The sequence below is a fragment of the Phocoena phocoena genome, chromosome 20 (assembly GCF_963924675.1).
Source record: "Phocoena phocoena chromosome 20, mPhoPho1.1, whole genome shotgun sequence".
In the NCBI taxonomy this organism is placed as follows: Eukaryota; Metazoa; Chordata; class Mammalia; order Artiodactyla; family Phocoenidae; genus Phocoena; species Phocoena phocoena.
This window is the reverse complement of record NC_089238.1, coordinates 15941229-15959685: the sequence shown is the minus strand read 5'-3', so window position 1 is coordinate 15959685 and position 18457 is coordinate 15941229. Positions and strand designations below refer to the sequence as shown.

The 18457-nt window shown below is 54.8% G+C and overlaps 2 protein-coding genes across 2 annotated transcripts; one reads left to right on the top strand and one right to left on the bottom strand.

Moving 5' to 3' along the window:
- Nucleotides 1–686: 686 nt before the first annotated feature.
- SBSN (suprabasin) lies at nucleotides 687–4226 on the bottom strand. The gene is made up of 3 exons (XM_065898346.1): nucleotides 3246–4226; nucleotides 1597–1641; nucleotides 687–710 (listed from the first exon to the last, which is right to left on the bottom strand). The coding sequence occupies exons 1-3, from the start codon at nucleotides 4224–4226 to the stop codon at nucleotides 687–689; spliced, it is 1050 nt and encodes a 349-aa protein (XP_065754418.1).
- Nucleotides 4227–8686: 4460 nt separating this feature from the next.
- On the top strand, nucleotides 8687–18239 carry GAPDHS (glyceraldehyde-3-phosphate dehydrogenase, spermatogenic). The gene is given in 12 exon segments (XM_065899423.1): nucleotides 8687–8753; nucleotides 11318–11435; nucleotides 12175–12271; nucleotides 12445–12536; nucleotides 13401–13418; nucleotides 15371–15461; nucleotides 15543–15661; nucleotides 16068–16149; nucleotides 16439–16590; nucleotides 16754–16915; nucleotides 17976–18074; nucleotides 18167–18239. Coding segments are annotated over 12 exon segments (1170 nt in total).
- Nucleotides 18240–18457: the final 218 nt, after the last annotated feature.

Sequence of the window (18457 nt, the reverse complement as noted above, 5' to 3'; positions counted from 1 at the left end):
GTCTCTCCCTCCGCTTATTGTGTGTCCTTAGTCATGTTTCTTCACTTGCGTGAGCCTCCATGTGATTTTCTGTAACATGGGGCAATAGCAGTACCTCTCGCCTAACTGGATGGCTGGGAGGATTCAGTGAGGTCATGCAGGGAAGGCGCAGGGAGCCTCGCACGCCTTGATTACGCAGTACACACAAGTTACTATTGATATCCCTTTGGTGCCACAGTCCTGAATGAGGATGCTACCCCCTTGGGCTTCACCAAGGTTCCTGCCACTTTTTCCCTGGTGCTTCTGCCCCCGCTACTGGCCTGGAGGGGCTTTCCCTGCACGAATTTCCTCCCAGTGCTGAGCATGAATTTTGCACTAGTGAAGCATGGCTCGTCCCTGTAATGGCCCTCTTCCATCGGATCAGCCTGAAATCTCCAGCTCAACCCATCCTGTACATCGGACCCCCCAGCTTCTCCGGTGAAGAAGCAAGAGGAGGAAAGACAAGCCTCCCCTCCACGAATCCCTCCTGAGGGAGCACAGTGAACCATGATGAGAGTACGGTGTGTTGTATTTATCCACAAATCTCAGTACAGCCCCCTAAGGGACTCCAGAAATCTATCCTCCTGCTTCCCCCCGGCTCCTTCAGGTCATTTCAGCTGATATGACAACAGGAATGTCAGTCTGTTCAACACGGCCAGTTCATCAGTTTAGGGAATGATGTTGGTGAGGATCTGGAAGAGAGGAGAGAGGGGGTGGATGCAGGGCACACAGTCGCAAGAACTCTACCCTCATGCACCCTAGAGAGACGGGAGGGAGACTGACTACTCTAGCTCCGGAATTGCTTACGTTCTGGGGAAGAACATACGGAAGGCGGCACCTAGATTCAGGAAGAATAGGGAGACAGTCCTCCCAGGCAGAGGTGCCAGGGGCCTCTGTAGGGACAGAGAAGCCTTGTGTGTTTTGCCTGAGAGGATCCCCTGCCACCTCCACAGCCCGGGAACAAACAAGGGTGTGCCTTTGGGTTCCTGGCACAGTCTTAGGGCTGTTACACACCCTCACCCTTTTGCCCCAGGCTCAGGCATCTGAATGTACTAAATGCAAAGAGAAGAGCTAGGACTTTCCTTTGGGCCCAGAGGGAGGACCAGCATCCCACAGGAACCTTTCTCCTGGGCTGGCGGGGCAGGTAGGTTGCTGTCAACCAGGGAGAGGACAGAGCTACAGGTTCCCGCCACCCAGCATGTTGCCACAAGGCAGCAGGGACAGAGCAGCGGAGGGATGCACAGAACAGGGACGGAGTCTGACGGGAGATGCCGCGGAGAGGGGACAGGCACACAGAGGGGAGGGTTTCAGCAGCCCCTCCCTTCCTGGCTCTGAGATGTACACAGGCCCCTGGAGGACTTTTGTGCCTCGGTGGGAACGGAAAGCGCCCGAAAGATGAAAGCAGGATGTGAAGGGCAAAAAGCAGTGAGGAAAGGAAAACCAGAGCTGGAAAATGGGTTGGATGGTGTCTGCAGAGGCTGAGTGTCTGTCCACAGTGCAATTGTCAGTGAACAGGCAATGGGAAGAGGATGTAAGAACATGTCCCAAGTAGGAAGTAGAAACCACGTGGGCACTCACCTTCCACAGAACTGAAAGGTCAATGAAGGGCTTCTTGACCGAAGCCTGAAATTCAAGGACAAGAAGGTTAGTCCCCAGCATCTGTCGCACCAGCCCTCCTAGGAGAGCCTCCACGCCACCGCCCCCCACCCACCCTGTGCTCACGAGACTTACTCCAGATGTTAAGGTTGTGGTTGCAGCCCCTCCGTTCTGGTGAGTGAATCTGACTTGAGGATTGCCCTGTGGATGAAGCCCAGGCTGTCATTACACGCCCCCCCCCCCAACCCTAAGGGTCTCCCAAGTTCCTTTTCCCCAGTGGCCAGCTTCCCCTAGGGCGACCGGGGCTGGGGCAGAAGGCATAGGCTAACCCCCTGGTCCTCACTATCCACAAAGGAAACCCATGTTGCTGTGGGAATTCTGTGAGAGATGGGAGGAGAAGCCAGGAAGAACGTCTGCCCCTACTGGTTAGTCTTCCCTCAATTCCCTTTTCTTTCAGTTAATGAGATGTTCTCAGTCACTGAGAAGGGGCCCAACTGGAAAGGGAACCCAGAGAAGCCACGCAAATACCAGGACCATAGTATAACCCCAGCCCTGACTTCAAAGCTCCCCCTTCTACACACACGCTAACCTGATCCCTAACTCGGGGATCTCTGTCCTTAATCCTCTCCCCACTCAGCAGTGTCTCCCCTGCCGCGCTGCTGCTGCCAGCCTCAAATCCCCAAACAAACAGCCCTCTCTTGGTCTCTATTTGGTGAATCCTGGCATCTAACTCAGAGCCCCTCCTTCACCCTGCACACTTTCTACATAGTTTCTTCCTCCCCACCCCACGCATCTCTGGTTCCGTGGCTGGTAGCCCCTGTAGCTATGGGCTTTGAGGCCTGGGCCGGTCCTCAAGATGGTGTCCCAAAGAGTCTTCGTGGAGACTGGGGAGTGGGGACCTGGGGCAGGCGGGAGTCAGCCTTCTCCTGTTCCTCCTTGGAGCCTGTTATGCTGTGTGAGCTTCTGCTTGCCTCTCCTGGGCTCCAGTATCTATTCCCCCTATGTAAGTGGGGATCAGATATCCTCCAGAAGGCCTCCTCTGGTGGGGCGGTGTGGAGGAAGAGAAGGAACTCCGACCTGTGATTCTCCAGAGCTGTGTGCTAGCCACATGACCTTGGCAAATCCCTTAAACCTCGCTGAGCCTCTGTTTCCTTACCTGAGAATCAGGGAGTCCTCACCCCGACTACCTCTGAGGCTTGTTATGAACATTAAACAGAACAGGGCTTTTTCTCCCAAAACTATTCCTCAAGCTCAAGCTGATGCTCTGGGTTTTCTCAACACTCATTCTCTTCGCACCGTAATAGATCTTGGCCTCAGTAACTGCTTCCTGTTCCCCAGGAGAGGCTTCATGTTCCTCCCTTTAGATCTCCTTAACTAGGAGGCAGCCCCCTGAAGGTGGGGCTGGGTCCCATTCCCATTCTCTGATACAGGGCTTTGCAGATAAGATGGCTTAATCCTTCTGACCAGCTGACCACCAGCTCCTTAGTAAGGGAGAAGGAGGACACGGTTACAGAGCTGCCCAAGCTTCTTTCACCAAATGATAGGGACCTGGGCGCCCCAAATGTCCCAAGGGTTTAAGCTCTCCCTCCCCCAACACCCTTCTCCCCATTTCCCCACCCCTGTTCACCTACATTCAGCAGCTGGTTGGCTTCCTTGCCGGCTTGGTTGGTCCCATCATGAACAGTCTGATGCAACCCGTCCTCCTCCTTCCCGGCCTCGCCAGCAGCGTGGTGGACACCTTGGCCAAGTTTCTCCACTTCCTTCCCGGCCTCGCCAGCAGCGTGGTGGACACCTTGGCCAAGTTTCTCCACTTCCTTTCCAGCCTGACCGGCAGCGTGGCTGACCCCATGGCCAAATTTCTCTGCCTCCTTTCCAGCCTGATTAACTCCATGATGCCCCGCTTGGACTATTTTTTCTCCCTCTTTCCCAGCCTGCCCTGCAGCGTGGCTGACCCCCTGACCAAACTTTCCCACCTCCTTTCCAGCCTGATTAACTCCATGATGCCCCCCTTGGACTATTTTTTCTCCCTCTTTCCCAGCCTGCCCTGCAGCGTGGCTGACCCCCTGACCAAACTTTCCCACCTCCTTTCCAGCCTGATTAACTCCGTGATGGACCCCCTGGACTATTTTTTCTCCCTCTTTCCCGGCATGGTGGACCCCCTGGCCAAACGTCATTGCCTCACTTCCTGCCTGGTTGACCCCATCGTGGACCCCCTGAATCACTTTGTTTGCCTCCTTCTCAACCTGTCTAGTAGCACTGTTGACCCCATGGACAAACTCCTCTGCTCCCTTTCCTGCTTGTCCGGCGACACTGTTGATTCCATGGGTCACCTTGTCCAAGTTGTGGTTGAGCCCCTGGACGCCCTTGTCCAGCTCCTTACCGGCCTGGCTCCCCACACTGTTGAGTCCACTAAAATCTTTCTCCCTTCCAGCTTGAGGGACCCCATTATTGATGCCTTCCAGGGCCTTGCCCACCTCTCTCTCTGTATTGCTCAGCCCTTTGCTGATCCCTTCAGTGACCTTCTTAGCGGGGTCAGCACCGGCCGCCCGTCCAGGCAAAGGCTCCAACAGCAGCAACAGGAAGCAGGAGCTGAGCAAACCGGCAAGATGCATATTGTTGGGGAAGTGGGGAGGATGCAGAGAGGGGCCAGGGAGGCAAAGCTACTATTTATCCTCTGCTTCCTTTCCTCTGCTCCACCCCTCATGACTCAATGACCGTGTGAGGCACTGGCTTGATCTCCAGTCAGTGAGGTAATTCCCAGGGAGATTTGGGGTTGAGCAATGAAGAGGAGGAGGAAGAGTGGGTGAGTCATGGATGGAGAAGACTCACATGGCACCTTTGCTCCTTGCCCAGCTCAGGCCCTCCACCCCAGAGCCCAGATGTCTGCCCTTCCAATCACTTCCCCTTGCTATTCCTCACCCACTATCCAGGCCTCCTTTCTCCCAACTGCGCCTTCAGGCACCCTCCATCCCTGGGACCCAGGCCTGGTTCTTCAGCATCTTCACTCCTCTCGGGGGACCTAAGGATCCAGTTTCCCCAGCAGCAAGATTTTGGAAAGGTGGGAGGCACAGTCACGGGGTGGGGAGCAACCCCGGGGAGTTGAGGGAATCATCAGACCTTGTTCTTGCTGTTTGTTGTTCTTGTTGACCCCCAACGCCCACACTTCTTATGCTCCGGCCTCACGGGTCTTCTCCCTGGTCCTCAAACACACCAAGCTCATTCCTGCCTCATGGCCTTTGCACTTGCTGTTGTCTCTGCCTGGAATGCGGAAGTCAGATCTTCACAAGGTGGTTTCCTCCTCACTCTCTTCTTGGCTCAAATGTCACCTTCCCAAAAAGACCCTTCCCTGGCCGTCCCACAGCTATACTCTGTAATATCCTCCTTTAGTTTTTATAGCTCCTACCACAATCTGAAATTATCTTATTTTATTGTCTGTCTCACCTATCAGATAGTAAACTTCCAGAGGGCCGTTGTCTGTATTGATTATTGTCAGGCCCCCAGCTTCAAGAACATTGCCTGGGGTTCAGTAAACACTTGAACAAATGGATGGATTAGAAGATGCCAGGGGAAGAAAGTCCAGGCCTGAGCCTGAGTCTCAGAGGGTGCTGGAGGGAAGGTTGCCTGTATCCCCAGAGCCAGCACAAGGTCCCTTGTTGAGGGTTGCAGATTTTGGAGCCAGGATCACCTTCTTGTCCTACCTCCCAGCCCTCGGGCAAGGGCAGGGGGCTGACTGCCATGAGCAGGGGCAGGACGCAGTGTCTCCTGAAAAGCCAGTTGAGGCAGTCGTGGGGAGGGGCTGAAGACCCAGGGCAGCAGAAGACTGTCAGCCAGAAGCTGGGCTGAGGGCCAGGAGCTCATCCCTCCTGCCCTCCTCCCCCTGAGGCCTCCTAAGTCCCAACTGAAGCCTCAAGTGTTGACATATTGGCAAGGGTTGGAGAGGGAAACAGCTGAGAGTGTGGCCTAGGTGTGGAGAGGGACATCAGAGGGAAGGGCAGGGGGTGGTTGGTAGGTCTGTCGTTGGTAGGTCTGTAGAGCTAGTTCGGAGGGAGCCTGAGACCAGAAGGATAGGGGCCGGTGGGTGGGTACAGTCGGGTGCAGGGGTAAAAGATATTTGGGTTTGGGTGCCAAGAGGAGAGCCTGGGAGAGGGGATGGTGGTGGGATCGCTGGTGGAAAGGCCAGGCACAAAGGAATGTGTAGGGTGTGAGCAAGTGGGGTCAGCAGAGTTATATGTGTGGGTGCCCAGGTGTGACGAGAAGCTGCACATGCTTTCAGGCTTTGCTCAAACAGGGGTGACAAGGCTCGCTCCCCTTGGAGGACCCAAGGTTCCATCCTAGATCCTGGACACTTGGCTCCACCCAGAACCACCTCCCAGACCCAGAGACCCAGAAGCTTCTGCCATCTCTAGGTTCTGTCTACAGAGGGTGGCTAACTGTGCCACCCCTCCAAGCTTGAGCTCACCAAATCTGTTTCCCAGTTTCACGGTCCAGGGACAAAGTCAAATCTCTGGGCAACCTTAGGTGTGACTCTCCTGCCCTTGTCCAGCACCTGAATGAGGGAGTTTCCCATGCCAGGAGATTGCTGGGTAGGGAAGGGTGAGCTTCAGAATTCTAATCCGCCCCGAGATTCAGAGGTGGGATTTCTCCTTCGAAATGTACTCCATGTCTCTTTTCCACCTCTCTCTCTGCCCAACCCTACCATCTTCTGTCAGCCTCCGTCCCTCTCCTCAGTGCTCCATTCCCATTTGCCACTATTTGATTCAGGACTTTGGCATCTATCTCCGTACATGAGATTAGCCTGGAGTTGTCCTTTCTCTGTTGGTTTTAGTAACGTGGCTGTGCTGTTTCCTAGAGTGAATAGAGGAGGTTTCAGTAGCTGAGCTACCACAGCGCCTACAAAGCATGCAATATGCGATGTGCTCATACACGGTGGGCTTGCCGCTCCACAGGGCCTCAGAGCACGTGCCCTACCCACAGCCTCTCAGCACAGGGGCTGCTACTTGGCTTCCCAGCTCTGCTTCGGCTCTGCAGCAGGTCCTGTAGAATGGCAAACATTTGTTCCCCATGCTTCAGCAAATCTTGCCCATAAAATCATCGGGATCTGAATCAGCCTTTGGGGAGATACATATTAACTCCTTGGTTCTTCTCTTGTTATTGGCCTACTCAGATTTGCCATTTCTTTTTTGTACCAGTTTTGATCCCTCATATTTTCTACGAAAATTTTAATTGCATCTAGCTTTTCATATCTATTCTTGTAAAGCCGTACCAAATTGGTCCCTTTTCAGTCCTGGTTTTATTTGTGTACGCTTTTCCCCCATCTTAATTATACATGTTATACATGTTATACATTATACATGTTAAATTTGTCCCCCTTTGTTCTGTTTTTTTGGTCTTGGTTCATTGAAATCTCCCCAGCTTTACACTCAATTCATTTTCAGTTCCACCTTTCCCGGGCCATCCAAGCAGGAGGGCTTCACCCTTACTCTGTGCCATGGCAGGTGCTTAGCAAACTCAGTTCTCATGGAGGTCTGGGGAAAGAAGAGGTTATGTCATTCTGCCCCTTCTTGCTTCCACACCTCTCTCTGGAATGATGACTCCTTCCTGGCCTAAACCCCACAGCCCCTAAATCTTGGTCACAGCTGTGTGCCAACTGGCCCACAGCAGGTGAAGGTGCCCGCCTGTGTGTCACAGATATGCAAGCAAGCCCCCACCTCCCATGCTTTGGGGGACAGGAGCCATCTGTCTATTTGTTCTTCCGCTAATGTTTACTGAAAGCCTGCTTTGTGTCAGGCACAGTTCTAGGAGCTGGAGGACCAGTGGTGAACAAAACAGAAAAGAGTGGGCCCAACAGGGAGACAATGAACAAGTAAGTCAGTAACTTGATCATGGAAAACTACATGAAAAACCATAAGGAAAAGAACAGAGTGCTGTGAGAGGATAGGACTCGGGGGGTGCTCTAAGACTGGAGACCAGAAGAAACCTCAGGAGGTGACATTTATTCATTCATTCTGGTACTAGTTATTGAGGGAGTACCTTTCAAGTGCCAAACATTCTTCTAGTCAACAGGTATAAAAGTGAGGAAGGCATGGGCTTCCCTGGTGGTGCAGTGGTTAAGAATCTGCCTGACAATGCAGGGTACATGGGTTCAAGCCCTGGTCCAGGAAGATCCCACGTGCCGCGCGGAGCAACTAAGCCCGTGCACCACAACTACTGAAGCCCGCGTGCTTAGAGCCTGTGCTCTGCAACAAGCCACCAGAATGAGGAGCCCCCGCTCGATGCAACTAGAGAAAGCCCATGCGCAGCAACAAAGACCCAATGCAGCCAAAAATAAATAAAATGAATAAATTTAAACAATTAATTAATTAATTAAAAAACAAAAACTGATTTTCTAAAAAAAAAAAAATAGTGAGGAAGGCAGACAAGCACTCCCTAGTGGGCAGAGACAATTGGCAAGCTAACGAATAAACAGGATGAATTTTAGAGAGACATGAGCTGCGTGGAAAATAAAGAGTGTAACCCTAGAGCAGTTATGCACATTGCAATATTTAACCCAGGATGGGAAGTCAGACAAGGCTTCCCGGACAACGGGCAGACGGAGGGAGTGGGGGTGATGGTGATAGTGACGGAGAAAGGAGAGAACTTTAGATGCGGAGTTAGGAGGGCCTCTCAAAGGGCGGCACCTGAGGGAAACCAAGAGGCAGCCAAGGGAAGACCTGGGTAGGACTTCCAGGCACAAAGAAATAGCTAGGGTAATTCCAGAAGAGGGTCCAGACCGGCCTGGAGCCGGTGTGCCCAAGGAGAAGAAAGAAGAAAGAAGACAACAGAGAAAGGGCTTTGAAGACCAGTGTAAAATGTTGGATTCCATTCTAGACGCCAGGGGTGGGCTTGGAACGGTGGTACACGGCCACAGGCCTCGACTGGGAGGGGGCCTTCGCGCCGCCTCCTCTTGTGACGTCACTGGACTGTGACGTCACGGAAAGACGCTCCAGCTCCTCCAGCCCCCGAGCCCCCGTCTCGCAGTAACATCGCGGCGGGTGCCGAGGCAGCTGGCTGGGCCATGAAACCTTAGGAGGCCATGTCGAAACGCGACGTCACCCTCACCAATGTCACCGTTGTCCAGCTCCTGCGACAGCCTTGCCCAGGTGAGGGAGGCGGCGGAGTGACCCCGGGGAGGGGAGGAAAGGGCGGTCGGGGAGCTCCTGTAGCCGGGTCTGAGTACCTGACGGCGTGCGGCGCACCAATAGTGTCCACCGGGAGCCGGGCAGGAGGTGCGGGGTGGCCTTGCCTGCCGGGGCTCTTCCATCCGGAGCCGCTGCCCCTGCTCCCTCCAGCCCCACCCTCCTCACTATCGGGTTTGCCGGCAAAGTGGTTTCTACGGCGATGGTGGAGGGGACGAAGACTCCCGCCCCCAGGTTGGGTTTTGCACCAATAGCGCGGTGGAAGGGTAGAAACAGGGGCCAGGAGGGAGGCCGGAGCCGGGTTTACGAGGGGACACCTCTGAGGACAGCCGCTGGTTGTTGAAGTACCTGGGCGAGCGAGGTTTCACATGAAATTGACGCTGCTGCGAAAGAGCCGCTTGGGGATCGGTGGACTTTGTCCTCCCTGGACCGCACAAAGCGAGGACACTTGAGCCCGCCAGGTGCCGAGCACTTTACAGGTGTGCGCTCAGTGAAGCCTCACAACCACCTTAGAGTTCAGTGTTTAGTGTCCCCATTTTACAGAGCGGCCACCAGATGTAAGAGGACACGAAGCACGTTTCTGGGTCTCAGCACGGGAATAGTGGAGTTGGGACTCGGAGTCCCTGCTCGCCCTACCTCCCCCGGCCAGAGGTGCGCGCACACGCTCCAGCCAGACGAATCCAGGCCTTCTGGAGGGCCACCCCATTCGCTCCCGGCCTCCTGCCTGGCCTCAGGCGAGGCAGTCGGCGGCCTCAGCACCGCAGGGGTGGGCGTGGCCGACGTGGGGCGGGGTTTGGGCGGGGCTCCAGGGTCCTGGAGACCCTGCTAGACGCAGCAGCAAGCAGGTTAACAGCTGTGGGCCTTGAAAACCCTTCCTGCTTATCACTCGCTCAGTGATCTCGGGCCTCGGTTTCCCCACTGTAAAGCGGGTATATAGCACATACCTCGCAGGATTCAGTGAGCTGATGCATGTGAAGAGCTCAGCACCGCACCTAGCCCTTGGTGGCACCCGGGAAATGGGAGCGACGTTGTAATTGGTAGAGAGCACACCCGATCCAGTGTTTCACCTACGGGGTGATGCTTCATCACTGAAGCTCCTCCGGGCTCTTCCTTCCCAGCGCAGCAGCTCTCCTCCAGCCCAGGTACCCCACCCTGGAGCAAAGGGAGGAGGGAAGGCTGGGGGAAGTTGTGAGAGAAGGGCCACCTGGGTTTTCTTTTGAAAGGTCACTGAGTGGGCTCAGATCCCCACTCTTCACCCATATGGACAAATCTCCCCTTTTCATGAGAACCCCCAGGGATACAAACATTCTTAAGGTCACCAGTAACCACCAGTAAACACTGACTAATACCTTTATGAACTTGTAGTGCTACTGGAAACACGCACAGCCCAGCCACAAGGCCTGTGGCAGCCTGGAGAGACCAGGGAGAGAGACAGGTGGGCTGACCCCCAGCTCCTAACCCCACCCCCTCCAAGGTGCCTTTGATTCTGGTGCCAAGCGCAACTCCTACCTTCATCCTCCAGGCTCTCTCCAATCCCTTCCCTCTCCCTTTCCTCACGAATACACTTCATGTCAGACTTTCTCCCCTCTATTAAAATCAGCACCTACTGGGCCTTGAGATCTCACTGACTCCTTACAGTAGCCCCCAGGTGGAGGGTCAGATGTGACATCAAGAAACAGGCCAGAGTTTCATTAACTTGCTCAAAACAACTCAGCTGGCAGGTGGCTGAGCCAGAGCTGACATCAAGGCCTGACCCCCGGCTTGAAATCCTCTACCAGCTAGGCCCCTGACTGCTGTCTCCACCACGCTTCTCCTCCCTACCTGAAGCCCTCATCTGTAGCTCAGGTGGCACAGCTTCAAGCACAGGTGCTCCCAATGCAGCATGGGTGTAGATCTGTGTGTCCGGAGAGGCAGAAGCTGATATGGGTTTCCATTTGTTTCATATATTATGAAAGACCTGTGTTTCCTAAACTTCCCTGAGGGTAAGAATCACCTTGTTGGAAACAGGATTCCTGGGCCTCAGTGCAAACCCAGAGTCAGATTTCCCTAGGAATCAGCCTCCCGGTGATGCTTACCAGAACAGTCTGGGGACCACTGGACTAGATCAATTATCAGGCAAGTCTGGAAATGATCTTTGAAATATTAACGTACGTGGAATGTTTCCTAGACTCTAACATAAGCACTACATGTGTCACTCATTTAATCCTCACAGTGACCCTCTGAGAGAGGTACTATTATCATCTCCATTTTACAGAGGAGGAAACCGAGGCACAGAGACTATCACCCCCAAGCAATTGTTCAAAATATATACCCACTGAGTTAGAATCTCCAGGGAAGAGGCCCTGGCATGGATATTTTAAAACAAGCCCACGCCCTGCTCATTCTGTTGATCAGGTCGGTTTAGGAAACACTGGGCTATATGGTTGGCCGCTCAGGGCCAGGAGCCAGCAGCAGGTTCTGGGTGGCAAAGATGGCTCATTCTGTCGCAGTGATGGTGCGGCTCACTGCCCCTCCCCCACTCCCAACAGTGACCAGAGCACCACCCCCTCCGGAGCCCCAGCCAATCAAAGAGCAAGTCGCACCACCTCCACCTCCTGCACCTAAGAAGGTTTCTGTGGTTCGGGAGCTGACTGTTGGCATCAATGGGTGAGTCGCCCCGGCCCTTGAGCCATTCCTGAAGCTTTAGGGCCCGGCCTCTCCTCGGTTACTAACTGGAGCATTTCTTCATGTCTCAGCAATGCTTTCATTCTGCCCATCCTGGAAAAACACAGGGATAAGGTAAACAGGGCTCCACCTTCAGAGAGCTCACATTCCGGTGGGAAGTACAGTAAGACTGAAGAGGGCAGTGTTAGGCCGGGGAACTCAGGGAAGGCCTCTGGGAGGTGACACTGGAGTAAGGCCTGAGTGACGACTCTGCAGCAAGCAATGGCCGTGGGGCGTAGGTGGCAGCTCAGTGTAACAAGGACGGGCAGGATTTCAGCATGGCTGGTGTGGCACAAGCAAGGGAGAAGAGGGAGGGCAGCGGAAAGCTGGCAGGGGCCTGGCGGACCGTGGTAAGGAGTCTGGACCTGGCTTTACTGTTAGAGAGTGGTGGAGGTTTTCAGGTCAAGAGATATAATCTGACCTGAAGTTCTACAAGATCCACCCAGCTACAAGGTTGGGAATAGGGGTATAGGACAGATGGTCAGAGGAAGCACAGAAAGCAGTGAACAGGCTGGTGAGGTCAGCTGGGCAAGACACCGGCCCACACAGGGACGGCTGCCTTCTTCCCCACCCAGTCCCCTTGAGTGGGACTCTCCTCTGTCACCCCCTTCCCCCTCATCCCCTCCTCTGCGTGCTGGTTGAGGATGCTGAGGACAACCCCTCAGCTTTCGTTCCTGGACAGATTTGGACGCATTGGTCGCCCGGTGCTGCGTGCCTGCATGGAGAAGGGTGTTAAGGTGGTAGCAGTGAACGATCCGTTCACCGACCCAGAATGATGAGCAGCAGACAAAGGGCAGGACCGGGGAGAGTGGGACCAGGGTGGGGAAGGGGTTCAGGGGAGCTCTGTGGAAGGCGCTCAGCTGCCATGTGGAACCGTCACTGAAGTGGGGACTCCCTGGCAATGCTCGCACCCCGTCCAGCCCAAGAGTAGGAGCCATTCTGTCTCCTGCAGGTGTACATGTTTAAGTATGACTCCACCCACGGCCGATACAAGGGGAGCGTGGAATACAGGAATGGACGGCTGGCCATCGGTAACAATGAGATGCGTCTTCCAGCGGTAAGGGCGGCTGTCTTATGCAAGCCTGCAATATACTAATGCAGGGGATGTAGAGGTGACTAGAAGGGGATCCCAGGTTCTCACATGGGGTTCATAGCCCCCCAAATTGTGTGTGCACACGCCTCTGGGTACTGGTTTGGAGAGGGGGCCCATTGTACTCAAAATACTTATTTAACGCACATGTGCGTGTTTCCTCTCAGGCATGTCCGCTCAACCTGTCTAAAACGCAACTCTTGATTATCCTTCAACCCTCAAATCTATTCATCTCCCTGCCCAGGAAATGGCATCACCATCTAGCCAACTGCTCCCACTCAGTGCCTACATAGGAGCCACAGAGACCTTTTCGAAACATCACCTGGACCTGACTACTCCCCCACTTAAACCCTCCAGTGGCTTCCCATCACCCCACCAATAAAACCCCAGCTGCTGATGGGGCCTCCCACCAACTATATGCCCTGCTCCCCAGCCTTCCCTTGTCACCTCAGCGACACTGGCCACCAACCTCCCGGGACCCTGCACCAGCAGCTCTTCTTAAAACCCACTTCACATAGCTCTCACTGATACAAATACTCCTTCACTGAAAGATACGTTTAGAATCTGTAAGTCAAAAGCAATAACACTGGATGTTTAATAAGCTTCAAATACACTTTCAAAATACCAAAAAAAATAAAAATGGGAAACAGTAAACCTACTTTATCTTTCTAATGTAAATTATCAGCCACTGCCGGCCCTGTGGCTGCCTCCAATTTCCAATTTTACACACGCTTGCACACGCACACTTGTGAGCTCTCTCCAGCCCCAGGCAAGATCTGCAGCCTTCCCAGCACTCCTCCCAGCAGGTCCACTCTCAGCCCCGCTGTTTATTTGTGGTCAGGGGTGGGTGGAGGTGGGGACTGGAGAGTCAGTGAGAATGGGAGAAGCTGCTTGACCCAAATTTGAAATCATGACAGCAAAAACAATTCCAAATTCCAGCAGAGCAGTCATTACTCAGACACACTGTGTCCTTTCCTTCCTCAGCCTAGGCGCCATCGTTGCTGCCACCTGGGGTATTTTCCCAGCGCTGCCCCGTCCCCACACAGCCGCCCCCTCAGTGTGTGCCCCGCTCAGGTGCCACCTTCCCTGGTGACTGCAACGCGTCTTCCCCCTTCCCCACTGCTCTCCATCGCGCCACTGCAGATATCCTCGGATATCCTCCAGGCCATCAGCACGAGCTGTGTTGCTTGTGTGTGTACTTTGCCCCGCTCCACCCTTTCCACTTGGGTGACCCTGGGCAAGGCAATGAACTTCCCCAAGCCTGTTTCCTCAGCATACCCACCACAGCCACAGCAGGAAGCACGGCCAGAGGCATGTGGGGAGCACCGGGAAGGGCTCACGCAGCCTCCTGGCAAGGAGGGCCCTGTCAGCCTGTGGCACCCCTGCTGCTCTGGCACCCACAGGCACAGGCCCTGGCCCGGGGCAGACTCAGTACTTCCTTGAAGAATGAACAGAATCCTCAAAAGAAGCCCCTGGGCAGGAGGGCAGGGCCCATGACAGCATAGGGGAAGGGGCTGGGGTCTCCAGGGGCACCGAGTCTCTGCCCCACGCCCGCTCAACAACTGCTACAAAGGAATCTGTTGAAGTGCCCTTCCCCCAACTTGGAAGGCAGGAAATGAGGGGGGCATCAGAGAAGAGCTACTTGGGCCGGATGATGACGTGTGACCTGACATTTGACCAGGGAGCATGAAGAACCATGTGTGGTGGCCCAGGGAGAAGAGAGGAAGCTGCTCATTCATTCATCCCTAGGGCCAGCCTGCCTGTGCTCCCAGGCAGCTCTGCCTCTACTCTTTTCAATTCTGTCCTGGCTCTTCTGAAAAATGCCAGTAATAACAGTACTTACCTCAGGTCATCAGGGTTAAAGGAGTTCAATACAGGTAAAGCACTCAGCACACAGGCACATGGCAGGTGTTCAGTAAACATGTGTAGAATGGCTAATAAAGAAAAACCACACACACACATTGACTGAACCCCTCTGGAGGGAGCAGACCCAGCCTTGCTGCCATGGAGTGCTCTAGAAGATGAGACAGACACTAACAATCACAAAAGCAAATACTGCAGTTGTGATAAAAGCTGAGGGAAAAGATTAGTATAGAGTTTACCCACGTATTGTTCGTTTGCTAAAGCCAAGTAGAAAACAGCAATAGTAGATGTTTAATATATTTCAGACACAAACGTTTGATATCGAGTGGAAAATGTATATTGATAAAACAAGAAACAGAAAATCTCCTTTACCTTTCCAATATAAACCACTGCTAGCCCCAGGGCCGCCTCAAGGCTTCAGACCCCTGGGAGCTGCTCTCTGGATGTGCTGTGTGTTTTCAGGGACTTGCCTGGCCTCTGGCAGCAGGATCCCTGTTGCAGGAGCTGAGTAGTCAAGAGAAGAAGGGCTAGGAGGGCTGTGATGAAGTTGCCAGGGCTGAAGCCAGAAGCAGTAGGGCAGGCCTCACCCTCCTGGGGTCTACATCCTGGGCAGCATATGTACTAAGGGCCTGACCTGGCTGGGAGTAGTCTAGATGGTCCCCCAGGCGGGGCTTGCGGCCTGAGTTGGGGAGGTGGCGGCTTGTACCCAGACATAGCAGGTACAGTCAAGAAAAGTGGCCCACTAGGGGGGTTAGCTATGAGAGGCAAGGCCAGCAGGGTCAGACCCATCTGGGGCAGCTAGGGGTGTGTGGGGTGAGGGGAACAGACGGCCAGGCAGGAAGGTGTCTGGTCAGCCTTTCAAATGGTGAAGGCCACGGACTATGAAGGCGAGAGACTGACTCACGGTGCTACCGCCCCTCCACAGCAAGCAGCCCAAAGAAATCCCCTGGAAGTCTGTCGGGAGCCCCTTTGTGGTGAAGGCCACAGGCGTGCACCTGTCCTTAGAGGAAACTACAGTAAGTCGGGGACAGGTGCCCAGGGCCGCCCAGGGGGTGTGGCCCTTGAAGCACCTCATGACACCTGTGAGCCTTCCCTAGGCCCACACTGAGGCAGGTGCCCTGCGTGCGGCCATCTGCGCGCATTCTCCAGAGGCACCCACGTTTGTCACGGGGGTGAACGAAAAGGACTATAACCCCGGCTCCATGAAAATTGTCAGGCAATGGGCAGCAACATTCTGAAGTGTGTGCCTGGAGGACAAGCCAGCCTGCGGTGGGGAGGAATCCGACTCACCCTCCCCACTCCCACTCCCACTCCCACTCGGCCCCTGGTGCTCTTTTCACATCAATCCACTTCTCCTCCCCAAAGTCCTAACAGCCGTCTTGTTAATGTTACTCTAAAACCATCTGTTAGAACTGCACGGCTTCTGGAGAACATGCTTGGGGAGCTTCCCCCAGCTGCACCTCTGGTGCCTCGTTCGGTCTGACGGCATCCCTGATGCTCCCTCATCCCCAGCCTGACTTTTCACAAAACCAAGCCTGGGTGCAAACCCTGAAAGGAGGTAAGGGTGGAAGGGTGGCTCTGCGACTCACCTCACAGTGCCTTGCACACCCGGGCCATTTCAGCAACGCATCATGCACCACCAACTGCCTGGCCCCCCTCGCCAAGGTCATCCATGAGCGATTTGGGATTGTGGAAGGGCTGATGGTGAGCTGGGGAGAGGGGCTGGGGCAGGAGGCACGGCTGGGAAACTGTACCTCTTCCTCCCATACTCGCTTAGTATGTGGGGTTAACAGGGAGAGGCAGGCTTGGGGACGAGAAGCCCACCAGTGGTGAAGCCTTTTAAACTCTGGACCCTGCCTGCATGTGCCCCTCCTGTGACGGTGGTGGAGGCCCCGCCAGCCTCCACCCCTGGGTCACCACCCTGGGCCTGGGAAAAAGAGACGTGGGAGCTTGGGAGCAAGAAGGCCTCACCTCGGCCCTCTTCTTCCCCAAGACCACAGTCCATTCCTACACTGCCACCCAGAAGACAGTGGACAGGCCATCGAAGAAGGCCTGGCGAGACGGACGGGGTGCCCACCAGAACATCATCCCGGCCCCCACAGGGGCTGCCAAGGCTGTGGGCAAAGTCATCCAAGACCTCCAAGGGTATGAGGGCATGAAGCTGCAACAAGGGTGGGGGGTGCAACCCAGGAGGACTGGACTAGCCCCCAATTCTTGAGGTGTCTACTGAGCGGAAAGCAGAGACAAGGCGGAAATGATGGAGAAGTCCCTGGGTTCTGACTCCCGCCCCTGATGTGGGATTCTCCAGGAAGCTGACTGGAATGGCGTTCCGAGTGCCAACCCCAGTCGTGTCTGCTGTGGACCTGACCTGCCGCCTGGCCCAGCCTACCCCGTACTCAGGCATCAAGGAGGCCATAAGAGCAGCAGCCAAGGGGCCCACGGCTGGCATCCTTGCCTACACTGAGGATGAAGTAGGGGCTGAGCAGAAGGGACCCTGGGAAGAGCCCTCTGGGAAGGGAACGTGATTTTCCACTTGCCAAGGAGCTTTTTGCAGCATATCAAGATAGGAACTGCAGGGCTGGGAAGGTCAGCTCTCCCCTATCTCAGAGTCTTTGCACTTGCTGCCCCTTCGGTCTGGAAAGCTTTTCCCTCAGGTGGCCACATAGTCTGTCCTCACCTTCTCCAAGTCGCTACTTCAACCTCTCATCTCAGAGAGATGTTCTTTTTGTGGCCCTTTTCCTTAGCTGAAATGTCATTTCATAGTCACTGTTGGCCCTACTAGCATGTACACTCCAAGACAGCAGAGACTTTGGGCCTTGTTTTTCACTTCCATAGCTCCAGCCATCTTCCCAGCGCCTGGCACATAGCAGGTGCTCGATATATGCTTAGTGAACAAGACAAGGGCTCCCATTTCTCAACACTTGCTCGGGGCCGGCCACAGCCAGATGCCTTCCCTGTGAGGAATGGGTATCACATCTCTTTGCTCCCAGTACTGCCAGTTCTGTCCGTCCACCTTGGTGCTGTCTCCCTGCTTTAGCTCCTGAAGGTCCACCCTCACACAGCTGCCAGGATCTCTTAAAGAAATCAGATCACATCACCCCCAGAGCTGAAAACCTTCCTGTGGCCTTCCACCATGCTAGGACCAAACCCCCAGGGCCTTTGTGCTGCAGTTCCTTCCACCTGAGACCCTGCTGAGGGCTGGAGTTGACCAGATCCTCCTAATCATCCAGAGCCAGACTCACTGCCTCCCCTCAGGGAGGGCCTCTCGCTGACACATTCCACGTGCATTTTTCCCCGGAAGAGATGTCTGTTGGTGCAGCATCAGAGGCTGTTTGCAGTCTGTATCCTTTGGCCAGTCCCCTACCTGAAAAGCCCCCATTTGTCTTCCTCATACCCTGTCCCCAGAAGCTGAACAGAGGGGGGCTCCATGAAATACTGTAGATGAATGGATGGACAGTGTGCCCACGAGCCTGAGCTCCTGGAGGTCCCTGCTCTACGATCCACGCTTATCTTTGAAATTCTGATGGCCGGGTCGTGTCCACGGACTTTGTTGGCGATACCCATTTGTCTATCTTTGATGCTAAGGCTGGCATCGCGCTCAACGACAACTTCGTGAAGCTCATTTCCTGGTAAGGGGGAAGAAAGGGGTCAGAGAACGTGAAGGGAGGCTGGGGGTGGTCGGGAGGGATCCCCTGAATCCCCTCCATCCCTCCCTTCCCAGGTACGACAACGAATATGGCTACAGTCGCCGAGTGGTGGACCTCGTCCGCTACATGTTCAGCCGAGACAAGTGAAGCAGGTTGGCCCGCCTCAGTTTCCCAGTGCTCCCGGCCGATACCCGTCTCTCCCGTCTCCGCCCTCGGCCCCCCGGAAGAAAGAGGGCGTCCCGCGGGAGGGGCCAGCGCCGCTGGGCCAACGGTGAAATAAAAACCCTGAGGGCTTACAGCTGCGCCCCGTGTCTCTGCGCCGGTCACAGCGGGGTCGGGTCCGGGATCCAGGCCCACCCCGCACG